At 40.0% G+C, this 17972-nt stretch overlaps 2 protein-coding genes across 3 annotated transcripts; one reads left to right on the top strand and one right to left on the bottom strand.

Annotated features, from left to right (window-relative positions):
• Positions 1-424: 424 nt before the first annotated feature.
• Positions 425-10206, top strand: ahi1 (Abelson helper integration site 1). Of its 2 annotated transcripts, XM_084568602.1 has the most exons (27): positions 425-657; positions 1076-1154; positions 1381-1499; positions 1783-2372; positions 2493-2581; positions 2673-2859; positions 2996-3188; positions 3271-3366; positions 3458-3643; positions 3762-3914; positions 4107-4239; positions 4431-4554; positions 4820-5049; positions 5525-5634; positions 5730-5848; positions 5932-6062; positions 6149-6289; positions 6376-6569; positions 6676-6721; positions 6823-6875; positions 7595-7712; positions 8034-8092; positions 8181-8246; positions 8327-8489; positions 8573-8655; positions 9784-9872; positions 10025-10206. In XM_084568602.1, exons 2-27 carry the CDS (start codon positions 1145-1147, stop codon positions 10188-10190), a joined length of 3648 nt encoding a protein of 1215 aa, XP_084424728.1. In that variant the 5' UTR covers positions 425-657; positions 1076-1144; the 3' UTR covers positions 10191-10206. The 2 variants fall into 2 exon arrangements, with proteins under 2 accessions (XP_084424728.1, XP_084424729.1); XM_084568603.1 differs by lacking the exon at positions 9784-9872 and having other exon boundaries at positions 10025-10161.
• Positions 10207-11353: 1147 nt separating this feature from the next.
• Positions 11354-17335, bottom strand: slc18b1 (solute carrier family 18 member B1). Its single transcript, XM_084568604.1, has 14 exons — positions 17092-17335; positions 16836-16975; positions 15234-15329; positions 15083-15156; positions 14036-14183; positions 13711-13867; positions 13490-13626; positions 13303-13404; positions 13133-13224; positions 12244-12339; positions 12083-12157; positions 11911-12004; positions 11626-11675; positions 11354-11483 (listed from the first exon to the last, which is right to left on the bottom strand). The coding sequence occupies exons 1-14, from the start codon at positions 17120-17122 to the stop codon at positions 11441-11443; spliced, it is 1335 nt and encodes a 444-aa protein (XP_084424730.1). The 5' UTR covers positions 17123-17335; the 3' UTR covers positions 11354-11440.
• Between the last annotated feature and the right edge of the window lie 637 nt (positions 17336-17972).

Raw genomic sequence — 17972 nt, 5'->3', positions numbered from 1 at the left:
ATGCTTTGCTTTGGCAATATTGTTTTTTAAGAAACTTTCATGCCAATAAAACCCATTTTGGATTTGAATTGAATTTGAATTTGAATATCTAATACAGTGGAATTCAGTTTGAGCAATTTTAAACAAATACAGCCTTTCATAACACTTGGTGCTGCTAGGAAGTTTTTATACATTCAATGATTCTGTCACACATTGAATATAGTATTACATGTTGTTTGCTGGCAGGTGTAAATACATGCAAAATCATAGAATCACTCTATAAAAAAATCATTAAGGTCTTTGATAAAAATGTACAAACTTAAACTTAGTCGAAACTTAAAAAAGTACAACTTATTGAGCTTCGTGAATTTAAAAAAAAATACGCATAATTACGCCTATTACTGTCTGAACAAATTCATTTATGTGCACTGTCCCTATCAAATAAATAAATAAATAAATAAATAAATAATGGTGACGCTGTGGTTACGTTTCGAGGGGGTTTAGTTTACGTAATGACGTCTCATGGGTCCTCAAATGTCATTGGTTCATTCGTTGTTTGTGTTAGTAGGCTACGTCAGGGATATAGCTGTCACGCTCCGCCCTCACGTTCATCCTTGTTGACTTGGAAACCGTCGTAGCGTTGTTGGTGAAGTTGGAGGACAGCACAATCACTGCAGGGTAAATATATGTTGTTACCCTTCGCCGGCTCCAGTCCCGCTTTTTAAAACACATTTTGGTGGACTTTGCGTTATTTTAAGACTCTGACTGTTTGTTGAATGTCCTACTTATTTCTGTAAACAACGTAGTAAAGTAACAATGCCAGTAACCCAACAGTAGCACTTAGCAAGCTAGCTGCTAGAGTAGCTAACGTTACTTAGCATCTCCCGTATGATGCTATTATTGACACTGTTGTTGCCTTAACTAAGCCGGTTTCACCCAAAACGCGATTAAGATGTATTCTAATGTTATTATCCAAGTTGTTAAACTGGAATGAAACACTTAAATAGCTAAACTAACTGCGTACATTAGTAAGTAGTCTGGATCACCCAGCATATATTTTGTTGTGCAGCGTTAACTTTGTCCTTTATATTTTTAGAATGAGAGCCATTTTCCCTGGATTACTCTTCCTATGCATGCAGAATGAGAAACATTACTGTGCCTGAGAATGCCAGCAGGTGAGTTTACTGCTACTCATCTTGCATGCATGTTGATTGTGTTTGTGTCTGTATGTAAACATACATAAAAATATATAAAAAAAAAAATGTTTCATAATGAAATTTGGTGAAGCAGAAATGAAATGGCAAACAGCCAAGCAAAGTACCTTGCAACTGTACTAAATGTGATGTTATTGTGGACATCCCAAGTCTACTTTACTTGCTAATAACAGTGTAACTTTTAAAGGTGAGAGTGATGAGCGGGCAAAGACCCGGGAAAGATTCAATGAAGTTTTCAAGAAGTACACTGAATCGGACAAGAAAAAGCCAAAGAAGAAGAACCCTGAAACACAGGAGACCATTGTGGTATGTTTTAAAAACGTGCATTCACTACACTCAGTGGTGGAATACATTACAGCTGAGGTCCAAGATCATATTTCTGTTGAAATGTTTGGAAAAACATACAGAAGTTGCAGAACATGTCTTAAAATCATTTTGGGATTTCATCATACAGCTGAAAACACATTAGAATAATTGTTTCATGCCCATCTCTACCAGACAATAAAGACTAGTTAATTGGCTGACATGAACATTACCAACATGAAGTATATGCTCATATTTCTTTATTCTCTGCTTTCCTTCTTTTTAGCTTCAAAACCTAAAAAAGAATCTCAACCTTGAGAAGGACACAGAAGATGATGAGACCATCCTCCAGAACACATATGACCCTGAACAAGGCAGCCCTCGCTACACAAAGAATAAAAGAAGAGAGAGGGAAATAGTCGAAAAGGTTAATGTCAACAACAGTCGGAACGAGGATGAGATTAAAACATCAAAAGCGAAGAGGAAGAGTAAGAGAGACCTTCCCTCCCTCCCGGTGCCCGAGGACATAAGTTACATCGAGAAGGGTGCGGATGCGGATGTGGATGCTTCTAAGTCTGAGATTACTTTGGACTCTGAGGATGCTGCTGGTGGAAAGGGACCTAAACGGAAAAGTAAGAAGGAGAAAAGCAAAAGAGATGCAGAAGCTAAAGCAGAGAGCCAGGTGGAGGACGCTGAAGATGAACTGCTGAATGAATACCAGCAGCAGATAGCACAGGAGGAGGAGAGGACTTCAAAGAAGACGAGGGTCAAGGCAGAGGAAGAGAGCACTGTCTCACAAAATCCTATGCTGAATAATGATGTGGGGAAGAAGAAAAAGAAAAAACTGAAATCTGTAGTCGCAGAGTCAGATCCAGGGTGTGTATAACTTTTAATATCTTATAGATGTACATTGTATTTATTTTGCAAAAAAGACAACAGTACAGTCTTAACAAGGTATGGAAGTAAAAGTTTATACATTTCCCCCCCACACACAAGGGATCAAGATGAAGTTGCAAACCAGGATGCTGATGTGGAAAATGAAACACAACCAAAGGGAAGGAAGAAAAATAAAAAGAAAAAGCATGGTAAATGGGTGGTAAATGTCAGGGTTTACAAAGTTCCAGTTCTAAGTATAAAGAAGTTGATTCATTTCATGTTTTATTTCCTCATTTTCAGTTGTCAAAGACGAGAGTGAAGCAGAACCAGAAGCACCGCAGAAACCAACGTTTGACGACAGCCTCGTGCTGGGAGTTTATATTCACAGGACAGATCGCCTCAAGACGGAGATCCTGATCTCACACCCCATGGTGAAGATTCATGTCATCGATGAAAACACAGGGCAGTATGTGAAGAAAGAAGACTGGTGAGCATAGATACCATCAGATCCTACATTATCTCTGTTCAGTTCAGTGTTTTCTTTGGATATTTGTATGTAGTTGTATTTATTTATTTTCAGACATTTGCTGTAGAGTCAAATATCTCTGATTTGCTTTCCCCAGCCATCGGCCCGTCTCTTCATATTATGAGCAAGAGACAGTTGACCACATTCTCCCCATCATGACCCAGCCTTTTGACTTCAAGAAGAACAAATCCATTATCCCAGAGTGGCAGGAACAGATCATCTTCAATGAACGCTTTGGTTACTTTGTTCAAGAAACTGAAGACAGCCCCAGGGTCATGCTCTTCTTTGAAGTAAGAGACATTTCATAACACATACTGTATTCACCCACTCTTTAACGTAACTGTCAATAATTGTTTTAATTTGATTGTACAGATCCTGGATTTTGTAACTATGGAAGAAGCGAGAGCCAATGTGGACGTTGACAAGCATGAGCGAGGATTCAGAAAGATTGCATGGGGATTTCTCAAGGTAATGTATTTGTTCTGATGATTTAGAAAGAGGAAACTGTCTATTGTTTTTTTTGTTTAATATTTCTGCCACGTTTCCCTCCATTCTTCAGCTTGTTGGTTCAAATGGCGTTCTGAATATAGACAGCAAACTTCGCCTCCAGCTCTTCTGCCCCCCACCTCGTGCAAAGAGGCAATCTAAAACAGTGGAAGTGGTTGAGTGGTGGAGGAAGCACCCAAGAGTCAAATACGCGTCTACCCTTTATGTTACAGTGAAAGGCATTAAACTCCCTGAGCATGTAAGTGTAAATAAGTCTCTCATCTACACATGGACACCTTATTAACGCTACAGATAGCATTGTTTCAGAAGTGGCTCTACTGTAATATATTGTAGCTGAGCTGTATTTTTTTCTGCAGGTGGACCCTAGCATGCGATCTATGATGGCATTGCAAGAGGAGAGAGGCAGCACCTCCTACAGTGAACTGCAGAACGAGGTCACCAAGAGAAACTTGTCACAACCTCTAGACAGCAAGCCGCCAGTCTTGAAATGGAACAGACTGCCTGGTCAGGTTGGTAGAAGTCGGACCATTTCTTAGCTTGCACGCTCCATAAGATACCATATTAGGTACAGTTTAGTACACACAGCCTCTCAGCTTTTGTCTTGTACCGCTTTTAAAACCCTGGGTTCTGATTGTTGCACTCCAGTGGGTTAAATAAACTCAAAATGTTTTAAAAGCCTCAAGATTTCTTTTCCGTTGCAGATCTGTCGGATTCCCAACAAGCCCATGCTGGCGTTCCGTGGGGGCCAGATGGGCTGTTTCACAGTGCTCTTCTCTCATGCTGGAACCATACTGGCTGCTGCCTGTGCTGACAGAGACGCTTTCCCTGTTGTGGGTAAGCAAACACCTCATCTGTGTTAAACTCCCCCTGCTTCTCCTTCGTCTCTTCAGCAATAATCTGCAGCTAATTAACCTGCTGTTTATACAACGTAGTCACATCTCTAATGACATCTTCCAACGTCCACGCATGTAGAAAAACTTCACATCACATTGTTGAAAAAATACATTATTTGTTTATGGTTTCAGTGTATGAGATTCCCTCTGGCAAGGTTTTGGCTGCCTTCAGTGGTCATCTCAAAATAGTCTATGATCTCTGCTGGTCTAGAGATGATCGGAGCCTTTTGTCTGCCTCCTCTGATGGGACTGTCAGGTACGTTATATGTGAAATAACAGAATTAATAGACGTGATTAGAAGGGAATGAGGTGTCACTGCCACTCCAAGTGACTGTGTTGTTTTTTTGCACGACCTCTAGGGGGAGAAAGTGCTCCATATACAATGTGGCTCATTGTGTCTCTCTGGCATCAGTGACACAGCATGTTTTGAGCCTTAGTCCTTGCCAGCGGTGACTGTTTGACACACATTTGTTATCACATAAGCTGTAACAGTGTAAGCATTGTCAAATCTTCTCCCTCAGAGAGTGGAATGTGGAAAGTCTTCAGGGCACCGCCCAGAAGGTGCTCCCTCATCCATGCTTCGTGTACTGTGCTCAGTACCACCCCATGGCCCAGAACCTGGTGGTGACAGGGGGCTACGACAGTCTGGTACGGGTGTGGAGACTGGATGTTGATGACATGAATGGCCAGCTGCTGCAGGAGTTTGAGGGTCACAGCAGCTTCATCAACACAGTTTGTTTTGATTCTGAAGGTTTGTATTTTCAGTGTCGTGTAAGCCTCATTATAAACTGGGAACCTGTCTATGATGTGTATCTCTTTGTCTGTATATGCTGAGACAGGCCCACAGCCAAGATAAGAGCGCAGTCTCTTAAATCCTAAAAGTTTTTATTAATTCTATTGTCCTTATAAGCTATTCTTCATGCAGTTTATTTTTGCCTGGACTTGAACATCTTTCTCTGTCGTTTCTGTGGCCTACCAAAATATTTGTTTACATTTTAATATTCAGTTCATAGTCAGTCCAGAGGCAATGTACTTTAATTTATTTCAAGGACTAATGCAGAAGCAGAGGAAGCAGGAAGCTGCTCTCTGTGTTTAGCATAGACAACAAGTACTCTGTTGTGCTCTGTGTACTGAATGTGATGCTTGGCTTGTTTTTTATTGTGAAGAATATTATACTTGCCATGTACACCTTGTTATAGCTGTTGTTTTTCTTTTATTGTAACTAGGAAGGAGAATGTTCTCTGCAGACAACAAGGGCCTAATCATTGTGTGGAAAACTGCAGTAAATGACAGCAGGCAGAGGCAGCACCCATGTCATCGCTGGTGTATAGAGAAGGTACTAGAGTTATTATGTCAAATGGTGGTCTGATTAAATGTTTACAGAAAAACTATAATATCCTACTGTAATAATATTCTGCTGTCTCTTGAAAGAAAATTGACGAGAGTGACCTCAGTGGCATCCCCATCAGCATGCTGCAGCTCCATCCGAATGGCCGTTGTCTGCTCATACATGCCAAGGACAGTGTCCTGAGGATGATGGACTTGAGAATGTAAGTAACAGAAAATCTGAAATGATACAGATATAATGAAGGAAGACATTATAAATGCTCCATGTAATTTCCCCTCTTTCAAGTCTGGCTGTGAAAAAGTACACTGGAGCCACAAACTACAGAGAGAGGATTTATAGCACTTTCACGCCATGCGGGAACTTCATCTTTTCTGGTAGTGAGGATGGGTTGGCGTATGTCTGGAATACTGACACAGGTGACGATCATATTTGCTTCCTGTACATAAGAATCCATTTTCAAGAGTAGTCTGCATTGTGACTCCAACTTCTTTTTTTACCCCAGGTGACCAAGTTGCAGTGTACTCTGAGCTTTGTTACCCCACCGCTCTCCACGGTGTGGCTTTCCACCCTCATGAGGACATGGTAGCTTTCTGTGCCTTCGGTCAGAGCCAGCCTGTCCATGTGTACCTGTATGATCGCAAAGGTTTGTTTTATTGGAGCGTTTGTCTTCAGTGTCATGCAGTTTTGAAAATACACTGAGCTACAACTGTGTCCTACTTTTGCATACAGTTTCCCAGATGGAGGGGCACAGTATTAAAGCAGCGAGCAGATCAGGTTCTACAGACGCCAAACTCGGCAGAAGCACATCTGTCCCCCCAGCTGCGCAGGACACACCTGCTTCTTTAGCCATGGATCAGTTTGCCCAAGTGACAAGACTCGCTATGAAAATGCAGTGTGTCAGGGAACAACTGAATTCAGTTCTTGTAAATGCTTTTCCTTTCTTACTATGAAATATACTTGACATACTGCTGTTTATCATTATTATTACACCCTGAAAGATATAAAGTGAACGTTTCACTCTGTTTTTAGGAGCCACATCAAAGCTCTTCAGCTTCTGGGTTCATTTATGAGCAAGGTACAGCCTGGATAAGAGAGGCTTAATTTACTTTAACATAAGTTACTGAATTGGATTTGGATTTACATGAAGAAAACTCTGTCTTATGTTTCTTTTTGCAGACCGAGTAAGCATTACTCACACAAGGAGGACTTTCTCATCAGATACTGGCCCAGTGAGTTTTTGATCTATGCTCAGTTTGTTGACTTTTAGTTCTTAGTCTTTGTGTGAACCAGCTTGCCTTAAAGGTGGAGCCAGTCAGAGAAAAGCTGTGTTGAAACTTGAACAGCCAGACAAACACACCCCTCCGTTAAGTGCTCTGTCAGAAGCTCTGCCCCCAAATTCATGTTGGCAGCAAGTAATGCTTCAAACATAAGCTTTGTAGTGGGATAGGAAAATTTGCTATGCAAAGCTAACATGCAGAGAGGACAAGTTGTTTTCCAGAGGTACAACAGCAGCTCCAGACTGCAGTACTTACAAATATCCTGCTACTACAGCATATCTTAGCTCTTTGTGTACATAATGACTAATGTTACCCACCTGCCAAGCCTTAACACAGCAAACTCTGCACATGTCTTTATCAACTCTTGAGGTCTCTCCACTTTTAGAAAGCCTTGCCAATGTCTTGTATGTCTTTAAAAGTTTTTATTCGTCTGCACTTTTACTTTTGGGCTGTTTCAGAGTTGCGATGGAAATTAAAACAACACTTTGATTTGAAACACACCGTGATTTTTTCTGTGTGTTTAATTCAGCATCTGCAGATACGCTCATTGACTACGTCGCTCCTTCTTTGAGTTCAGCATGTTATATTTGCCCAGATGATCTCCTTTTCGCTCACATTGTCCCCTTTCCCCATCTCCACTAAATCCCACTATTTTATTTTATTTTTTTCAGATGGGATTAAACGCCTCACTGCCACCTCCGTCTCTCCTGTCGCCACACTCCAAGCTGCAGCTTTCTGGTCCTGTGGCGGAGCAGCTTATCTCCCAGACAGCTCTGAGCACTCAAAACCGTGAGTGGCTTGTTCAGTTAATCACACAGTTATTTGTCTTTAACCAATGAATGGCTTTGTGCAGCCACTCCTGTGTGACATTGGAGGCCAAATGTTTCCGAGGATTATAGCTGCACAATATATTGCATGGCAGAACTTGGGTTGAATGCTTCCAGCATTGTAGTTTAGAGTCTGCTGAAGCATGTACACGGTGCAGAGAGACACAGATGGGCCACTTGTAATTTTCACCTGTGTCCGTAAGTGTTGACTATAAACAAGAAATTGGGATTCTGCTAATTGTGGAAATATTTATGTGTTGCCTTTTGTTATTTTGTCCTTCAGGTGGGTTCAGTCCAGTCGGTCAGCGTCTTAAAGGAGCATCATCTTTTCGGCTACAGTCTGTAAGTCAGATGAGCTCACCTCACTGCTGGTCCAGCTGCAGTCTGTCAAACAGCATATGTTTTCTCATGTTCTTTTTTTCTCCATCAGAGCCTTTCTGATCACATCTCTTCAGGCGTCCACGTTGAAACAGAATCTGCCCCTGTTCAACAAGTAGTAAGTATTCACCTTGACATTGAGCTCAACCTCAGCTCCCCCCATGTCCTACTCAACCGTCCCGTTTGTTCCTCTCCTAGGTTGTTTCCCTTTATGACTACAGAGCGAATCGGTCCGATGAACTGACAATACGCCGCGGGGATGTCATCCAAGTCCTGTACAAAGACAATGACAACTGGTGGTTTGGGCGCCTGGTCAATGGGCAGCAGGGATATTTTCTTGCTTCTTATGTAGCGGATCAAAGTGAGTATATTCCATATTTTGTTGTGGTAAACGTAGGATCAGTTATGTAGACCATCTAAATCTGAGTGTTGTTATTGTTGTAGGAGATTTGAATGAAGAGCTGACTCAGTCCACAGCACACGCAGCTTTGTCTGAGGCGACTGTGGAGAGGTCAACACCAACCAGGGTAAGAAGAGAGAATAAAACAGTGGTGTGTGTCCTGGTTTTGGATCATTTTTCATCAACAAACTCTATGGGCTAATAGTTGAATGTGACTGTGGCTGGGGTAAGCATTTCTTCCACATGGGATGCGGCTCTTGTTTCTCTGCCCTCAGTGCATCTTTGGATTATCAAACCCCCACTGCAGGCCTGAGACTTGTCAAAGGGTCAATTCATGTCAGCTACAAAGACCAAAAAACCTGTGTGCTGCTTTCTTGTCCTCCAGTCTTTCTTTTGTTGGTAGCTGTTATGTTTTGACCACCACTGATCTTCCTCAGGGCACCGTTTGTGCATGTGACGCCTCAAGTCACCCAAGAAGAATCAGTTTTGGCCAAAATCGAGAATAGATGAAATACGCGATGGCAGTTTTTCTATACTTTTAGCATAGTAGGGATCCCTCCTCTAATTTCAAAGTAGAAATAAACATCTTTACAGGCTGGTACAGAAAATTATTTAGGTCTCTATGCTTAATTTCCGCATTCAGGACAACTGTACAATGGTGAATGTTTATTTACTGTAAGTCACCTGTTTAAATTATGTTAATTAACACGTATGTGCTATCTCAGGTTGCTAGCGGTCTGTCGCACGTGTCTCTCATCTTCACTCACACTCCTTCTCTCCTTCACTATTTTGAAATTAGCCCACATTTAGCTTTAACGCCGCTCTTAAGAAATCTTTTGGGTCTGTCCATCTTTATATACAGCCAGTGAGATGACCTTGACCCAAGTCTTGCAGGCGTTTTGACCTCTTCCACGTCTTTTCTCATCTTTGTGCATCTCGGATCTTCCCATTATATAAGCAGTACACAAAATGCTTTCTCTTCTTCTCTGCTTAGAATATTTTATTTATAAGAGCAAGCCCTGTGACAAACAAGACTGCCGTGCTCTGCTGGAAGTAGCTATAGCTTGATGAACCCATGACAAATCATGAGTCACATTTAGCCTACATAGGGTGAGTTGTACTAATAGATAGAGTATTTGTAATGAATGAAAAGATATATGACTCTGGTCTCTGTGGTATCTTTGTGGTGCTTCTTCCTATAACTATCTTTCCCTGTCCTGGTGGTTGTCTTTTATTTTTTCTTCATACATCCAAGGTATCTGCTGCAATTAGTTCTTCTGGGGAACTTAGGTTTCTTTCTGAGCCGACTCTCTCTGACACCGAACCTGAACTGACCGATGCCAAGTAAGTGGCTCACTTTGCTTGAATCCTCCTGACTACATGGTGCATGGTTACTCTAAACTGCTCAAGACAAACAAAACACAGGTTTATGTCTGATGTGTAGTATCATAGTTTGGAAATAATGAATGCTGACTGTTTTTTTTTTTTCTCCACAGAACTAGAAGGAAAAAGAAGGTGAAAAAGCCAGGAGCTCCTGCAGCTTTGTCTTCAGATGCAGATACTTCGGGGTCGACCAGCAGGAGGAGAGGCAGATCAACAGACAGACCTCTCCCAAAGAGACCGACTGGCAGGACGAACAGTGCCTTTGAGCCCGACACCTGAACTCATGGACACATACTCAGATTTTTGTGTTTGTCTTTCTTCTCTTCATCACTGCAGTTTTCACTTTTTTTTATGTTTGGACAGTAGGTGTGTTTATACAATACAGAATGATCAGTGAATTGTTTAATTTGTCTATAAAATAACCATTTTGAGATTTGTACCATGCTGGTTTACTATTTTTGTATATTTTTCTGTTGCAAATAATGAATCTATGTATACAGATTTATGTAAATTGTTGTTAATGATGTAGGACACAAAACGTCTATAATATTATAGTTCTAATTTTTTAGCCTGTAAGAGATTTACAAAGTTTGTATCTGCCGTTTCTTCGCAGCATTAAAAACACCAGGTATTCAGTATGTTAATATCAAATGGTTTATTTCTACACAACATGGTAAGACACAGTTTTGACATTTAAAACATCGGGTTAATGTCTTTGCCTTCGAAAGTTCTGACAGGATATCGATTTGTTTTTAGTGTGACGGACTTGGAAGATTTTTATATTTCATCACGTAGTAGAACACTATTAATATAACAAAATATAAGCATACTACTACACAACGCGGCTCATTTTAATTCATGGCACTTTAGTATTGTGAACAAAATCAGATAGTCAATAATCAGGCCGTTAAGTGTTACATTTAAAATAAGGCACTTGATACTATAGAAAAAAATACTGACTACACTCAGATCTGCATTATGATCCCTGTAATTTTTATTGCATGCGAGGTTGTGACCTGTAAAATGGAACTTTCCAAACATAAAACCGTTTTCTTTCCTTCATCTTTCTGGGAGTGTGGTCAGCAGACCTTAACACAGGTCACTTCAGTATGAAAGCCACAGCATGTGACAGAAAACTAAGATCCTTAATAGAAAAGAGCTTCCGAACAAAAGGCACATTTAGTTTCTGGTCCGCGCTAGCTTGTAAATGTCCTGTGATTAAAGCGCAACCTGAAAGTTGCTTCACAGTAAAAAAAAAAAAAAACATTCCATTTAAATTCTGTCTTAAAGTCATACATTTGTACTGGTTTTTCAAGAAGTACCCAATAAAAGCACACACATCTAAACGTTTCATAATAATACAATTATATTAAAATCTGAACCAACCCACATACACCAAGTAAGCATTATAATCCCTGAATTACAGTAAAATATAATTTAAGAGTTAAAAAGCAGTTAAAAACAATGAAACATTGAGGCTGATGCCAATGAGCGACCGAAACATTCAGGACATCCTGAAGCTGAGGCCTTCACTCGTTCAGGAGAGGAGTGTTTTCTTCTCTTTGCTGAACACTGAAATTCAAGTGAAAGTGTTACACCTCCATGCATTCTTGGACACTGCACCGAGGCTAAATTCCACATAGAATACTTTATATTGCATATATGACTCACCAAAATGTATGATAAATGTCGTTAATTAAGGGTTAATAATTACCTTTGCTGTGGTGGCCGTTGACACACAGAATACAAAGAGAGGAGAAAGGCCTGAGGACAGAGTGGTCATTGAGTTTCATGAGTGTGGCGGCTGAGAAGAGTGAACACATCTTTATTTCTGTTTTATTGCATGAAATTAAGTAAATAAGTCTCATGAACAATGTAAATAATTTATAGGCCTAAAAAATCAGATGTGAGACCATTATTTCTCAGTGCATGAGTCTTTTGTTCTTTATTATACGGTCGTGAACTGGGATCTTTGCAATCACAAGAAAGCCGTACTTACAGCCAATAACGCCAAGCCTCCTTGGACTGCAGCGGCCCACTCGAAGCTCAGATGTTGTGTGATAAGGCCGCCTACTATCGGGCCATAAAACATCCTTAAAAAACAAAGTGTACGCATTAAAAACCCAACATTAAAAATAAAGCCAGGGTAAATAAATTCCTTTAAGTCTTACCCCATGGACCACACTGCGCCAAACAGCCCAGACACCATACCAAGAGTACTCAGCCCCTCTTCAAATCCCTGCTCACTGCAAACAATTATGTGATGTGTGTTCACCTTGTGATATCCATGAATACGGGTCACAAATGTAGCACGACATGCGAAGCCACTCACTATGCACATGTGATGATCTCAGGGAACGTGGGGATTGCAGTCATGCCCAGAGAAAACCCAATTAGACCGAGCATGAGGACCAGCAACCACAGCTGACTGCACACGCAAAGAAACACCACAAAAAAAAAGAGAAGGAAAATATAGTACAGGGATTAATTATGTAAATACACTGTGATACTATTTCATTATTTAAACTGTTAAAAAATATTAAGAGGGAATGGCAACAAGCATATGCATCTAATGTGGTAATAAATGTTGCAACATGACTTACGATAGTAAAGATAAGTAAAGAAATATATTTTTTGTGATCGTTTGTTGACCCTTCATAAATGATGCTGTTGGAAATATCAACATTTTCCTCTGACAGATTATGAAAAAATGACACATAAGACTCCATATGTCTAAACTACAATATATGAACCTATTATCTGCGTCTGCCATTTTTGAAAACGTTAGCACACATGTTACCAACATTCTCGTGAACATGGCAGAAAATACACAATACTGTTGCGATGGAAAGACCAACATCACTCTTGAGTTTGTCCGTTAAATTGGAGGACAAGACCAACAGTTGGTTAGCTTAGCTTAGCATTATGGCAGTAATGGTTTGTCTGTCTAATGTGTACACAAACCAAAGTGGAAAAACAGCAATTTATGGTTTAATACGGTCTCCTGTGGGTGACTATTTGGAGGTATTGCTAGAATCCGGTAAGGTTTTGGAGGTGGCAGCAGATTTGTTACCTCTGGCTAGAGCTAGGCTAGTTGTTTTAGCATTAATGCTAAGCTAAGGGAATGGGCAGCTATTATTTGCTAGATTAGATAGCAGTGTCACTCTTCTTATATGATTCTACTATTCTTTTAACGTAGAGCAGCTGAAGTACACACTTACTTGGGGATGTAAAGGAAAGGGGCGGGACCAAGCAGACAGAAACCAACGGCTGTGATTATGCTTCCTGTCACCACGAATATAATCCTGGTAGACTGGTGAGCAGAGAAATTAAGTTTAAAATTACAAAATAATGACACACGTTTGATCATTTTGGTTGCTTTAATACTCACAGGATATTTATCTGTGAAATAACCCATCAGAGGTGACGCCAGGCAATATGGCAACGACAAACCGAGCATGATGAGTCCCACGTAGCCAGATGTGAGGTTAAACTGAGTCCAACACAGGGGCAAAAAAACTCATTCACATGTTGAACAACAACAAATCTACAGAAAGTATCATAAGAGAGGACTTTACCTTCTCAATAGCAAACAGGGACAATGTGGCGTCCAAGAAACCCAGACCTGCACTTAGAGTGAATATCACATAGCAGATCAGGACTATTTTCCCTTGGGTGAGAAGCCGGAAGAATGAATCCTTCGACGGGTCGGCCTCTGAGTGGAGGGACATGCAGCTCAGTTATAATTTAAAATCTTAAAAATGAACTAATACATGTGTTGAAGTCTTCAAACTGTTACCTATGGATGGAAGGACGTAAAAGTTGAATGGGACCATAATCAACAGGAAACATCCAAGAAGCATAAAGGGGACTTCGTATCCAAAAGACTGGTAGAACCACCCACCCACTGGAGGCCCCAGTATAAGGCCAAGTCCTGTAAAGATCTCCAAACTACCCTAAAAAAACAGAAATATTAAAATATGTATAAACATACAAGCTGATTATTTCCCATGCTGCTGGGAGACGCACAACAACTCAAACCATAAGGGCCTTTTTATTTTTTTAGTTTTCTCGTGATTCTGTCGAAACAACATGCCAGACAGACAAGGGTTGTCTACTCTCACCAAAACAGTTGCCACATTGTCTGGGAATATTTTTGCAGTCAGGGCAAAAGAGGAGGTCATCGCACCGGCAAAGCCCACAGCGTCGACGGACCGCACTATAAAGCACAGAGTAATGAACACGGGGCCTTCAGGAGCCCGATCAAGTAATCTGCAAGGAAACAAAGACACACTATTGTAAATATGGAGGGGTTGACACAAATGCGGACTGACTAAATAACCTGTTACCTAAGAGGAACAGGGTGTTAAGCAATGAGAAGCATATTATTAACACCAGTATACATCACAAATCTTTACATTGCAATAGAGTCTTCTTATTTTTGAATTCTTAAGTCATTTCCTAAAAAACCTAGGACTGCAGTTTTGTAGGGGACTATTTTCAGCAGCGGATTAACACACAATTTGTGCACTGGTGAGTATTTAAAGCTGCACAAGTGCACATGTTTTCATTAATTCTTTGAATGACCAGAGAGCTCCATCTTCTCCAACCGTATCCTGTGCAACAATGGAGGAATTTGACATCTTTCAGTTACTATTCTTACACCTTTAATTCAATAACATCAGCTCCTCGCGGGTCTTTTTGAAATCAGAAAACTCCCTAGACTGTATATAAAACAGACATAGACAGGTCTGGAAAGTGACGCCAGTGCGAAAGTGACTAGAAATTACTATCACTGATGGACGCCAGGTGGTCATGCCAACAGATTCCCATTCAAAAGTCATCAAATTCATTTTTGACAAGTCTTTATTATGCCAATAGCTAGATTCAGTTCTTTTGATCACTGTACTGGTGGTTGCTTGGAAACAATTAGATAATTAAGTAGATATGAGTCCTTAAAGGGAGGTATGTGGCTGGGTTGACATTCTAAATAACATTGACCCCGTGCTCCTCCCTTTTATCCAAATATGCTCCAAAAACAGCCAAATGACAAACTTAAGGCTTCGTTCAAGGCTTGTACCTTGAAAAAAAACAAGTTCTACCATTAATATCTGTGATATGTTTCTATGACCATTGTAATTATTAATGTGACACATAAAACCAACACTTACCCAAACAGAATGGTGCAGCCCGACGACACAAAAAGTCCTGCGATTAGCATGAACTTCGCACCAATTTGGACAATCTGGCACAAACACAGTAAGAGTCGGTTACACTAGTGCAGAAAATCACACTAACATGCTGTGATGAGATATTACTTACATATTTTCCCAGTACCAGTGAACCAATTAAATTGCAGACAGCATAGCTGCCAAATATGAGACCAATCACCGTCTGACTGGCTCCTTTCTTTACAGCCTGTGAAGGAAAATGGACACATCAGTACAGTTATATACGTAACGATAATTAATCTCACAGTAATGTGAGAACAGAAATAAATAAGGTAATATAAGGTAAAGAGAAATGGCTGATTAATAACTGTTAAACCACTGTGCTCTGAACTCATGACATCAGCCAGGCCTTACTGTTAGTCTGTATGGATTGGATGAACACAAAAGAACTACTCATTAGTCGGCCTTCGGGTTGGGTTTAGCACGTGATTACTCATTCATTCCCATGAGGAAACGCTACTACTGACTTTTTAAATGGGGCTGGGGATGGTTATTTGATAAGTGGACCTCAGACACCACTTTCACTTTCTCCTCACAACAATGGTAGTATTCGATTATAGGTATTAACACCTCAATCAATATTTATCTTAGTAGAGTATACACACACTTCTTTTAACCTTCTTTTACACTGATCAGGCATAACATTATGACCACCTTCCTAATATTGTGCAGTTGTGTAGTTTTGACTCATCAGAGAATGGACATGGGCCTTCTGAGGGTGTCCTGTGGTGTCTGACAACAGAAAGTTGTAAGTGTGGGGCGTTTGGGTCCTATGAGTTGAGGGGAGGGTCCTCTGTATATCATCCCACAGATACTTTCAGTTTGGGATCTAGTGAATTTGGAGGCCAGATCAACACCAGATCAACACCTTGTGTTTTTTTTTTTTTTTGTTGTTGTTCTTCTGCCATCAAGGAGTGTCATTGCTATGGGGCCGGGGTGCCTGGTCTGGTCTAGGTGGGTGCTACATGTCTAAGTAACATCCACATGAATGAATGAATGCCAGGTCCAAAAGTTTCCCAGCAGAACATTGTGTTGTCACAAGATGGTCAGTGTTATTCACTTCTCCTGTCAGTGGTTTTAATGTTGTGGCAGATTGGTGTATACATGGGTAAAAAATTAAAATATATATAGTTAATTTTAAAATCTTGATAGTCAGTATTAACCTTAGCTGCATTACTAAATTACTATCAACATTTAAGGCTAGGCCATGTAACTTTTACTACTGTGGCAGCAGCTGTCCAAAAGCAGCACTTTTCTATTTTTATTTCAATAAAATACAGAAAATGTAAATGGATTTAACTCTATTTAGCTTAACTTGGAGGCAGCTTTTGTCCCCGGACATAATTATATCAAAAATTACACTTTGGAAATAGAATTTACATGAGTCGTTGAGCACTTTTCTATAACACAGGACAATGCACATGGTTTAACTCTATTTTGCTTAACTTGCTTATCTGATTTAGTCCTTTGTCAAAATGCAAAAAATGTGTAAGGTGGAAAAAAACAAATGGAGCAGCAGCAATACCACTGAGTGTAGTGGATTGTAAAAGGATGTGGTTCGTTCTTGTTAATTCCAACCTTTAATTCATAAGAGGAAGCTTGCTAAAAAGCAAAAGCACTTTATTAACCACAAGCCCTTAACCTCACGTACTTTAATCATGTGATCTGAGCCCCATGGTGTCATTTAGCTTACCTCTGTGGGGAAAAATGGGCCCAATATTGAGTAGCAAATCATAGAACTGAAGTTGACAGAAGCCATTGATATTAAGGTGAGAGTCTGTTGTCTTGTCATCCTCGGTCGAGGGGTTGTTGATTCAGATGGAGCTCTGCCATCTGATATAAAAATGGAAATTAGAAAAGGAAAAAAAGACACACAGGTAAGATCTGATCTGAATGCAAAAGACATAATAATTAATTTAATTGTTAATTCAAATTCCAGGTTCACTAACCTTCCAGCTGAACATCAGATTGCTGGTCCATTTTTTTTTATTTTTTTTTTAATCTTCGGGAATCGTTTCCAGATATTTAGGTCAGAAATGAAAACGGTGACATAACGACACGAACACTTAGAAGAGCAGGGATCCTAAAAACACCGACGACAGACGGGCAAACACCGACCTCCAGTCTGCCCAGTGCTCAACACAATGCGAGTATTTCCTCGATGAAGTTTACCCTCAAACTTCATGTCAACACATGGACAGAGCGCCCCTTTCAAAATAAAAGCCCACTTCCGGTGGCGGTGGTCCACGATGACAACAAATCAACTTTTGATTTACATTTATTGAAAATGTTTAATAAATCTAAAAAAAACACGGCCTAGTTTATATTTTCCATTTCTCACAGTAACAACTGATTAATCTGCATCTAAACTACATGATAATTAGGGTTAGGATCAGCAGTAGTGTCGTTTTATAATTTAATATAAGTTTTGATTCAAATTTTACCAATTGTTTTTAATTCAGAATTTCCTTCAGTGTAAGCTTGAAGGCAATTACTCTTAAAACTGTGGTCGTCTCAGATCCCAACTACTATTAAAGAGTTCTTAAAGTGTACTATTAAAGTGTACAATGAGACTAAACATTTATCTGAATAAACATTCCTGATCACAATCAAATATTGACTGATTTACCGTTATATGTATCATTATCTGGTATTGTTTATTGTAATATTTTGAAAGCATTTGTATTTTAAATAGGCAAACAAACAACGACACTAACAAAAGTCTGGGCCCTAATAGAATAGAGCTTGTTTGCATTACCTGTGCTCATTCCATTTCTAGGTAAGGGTCGAGAGAACGTTATTTACTTCTTCAGACTACAGCATTACATTA

This window comes from Chelon labrosus (genome assembly GCF_963514085.1).
Source record: "Chelon labrosus genome assembly, chromosome: 20".
Taxonomy (NCBI): domain Eukaryota; kingdom Metazoa; phylum Chordata; class Actinopteri; order Mugiliformes; family Mugilidae; genus Chelon; species Chelon labrosus.
Note: the sequence above shows the minus strand (reverse complement) of the source record. Positions and strands in the feature narration are given on the sequence as shown.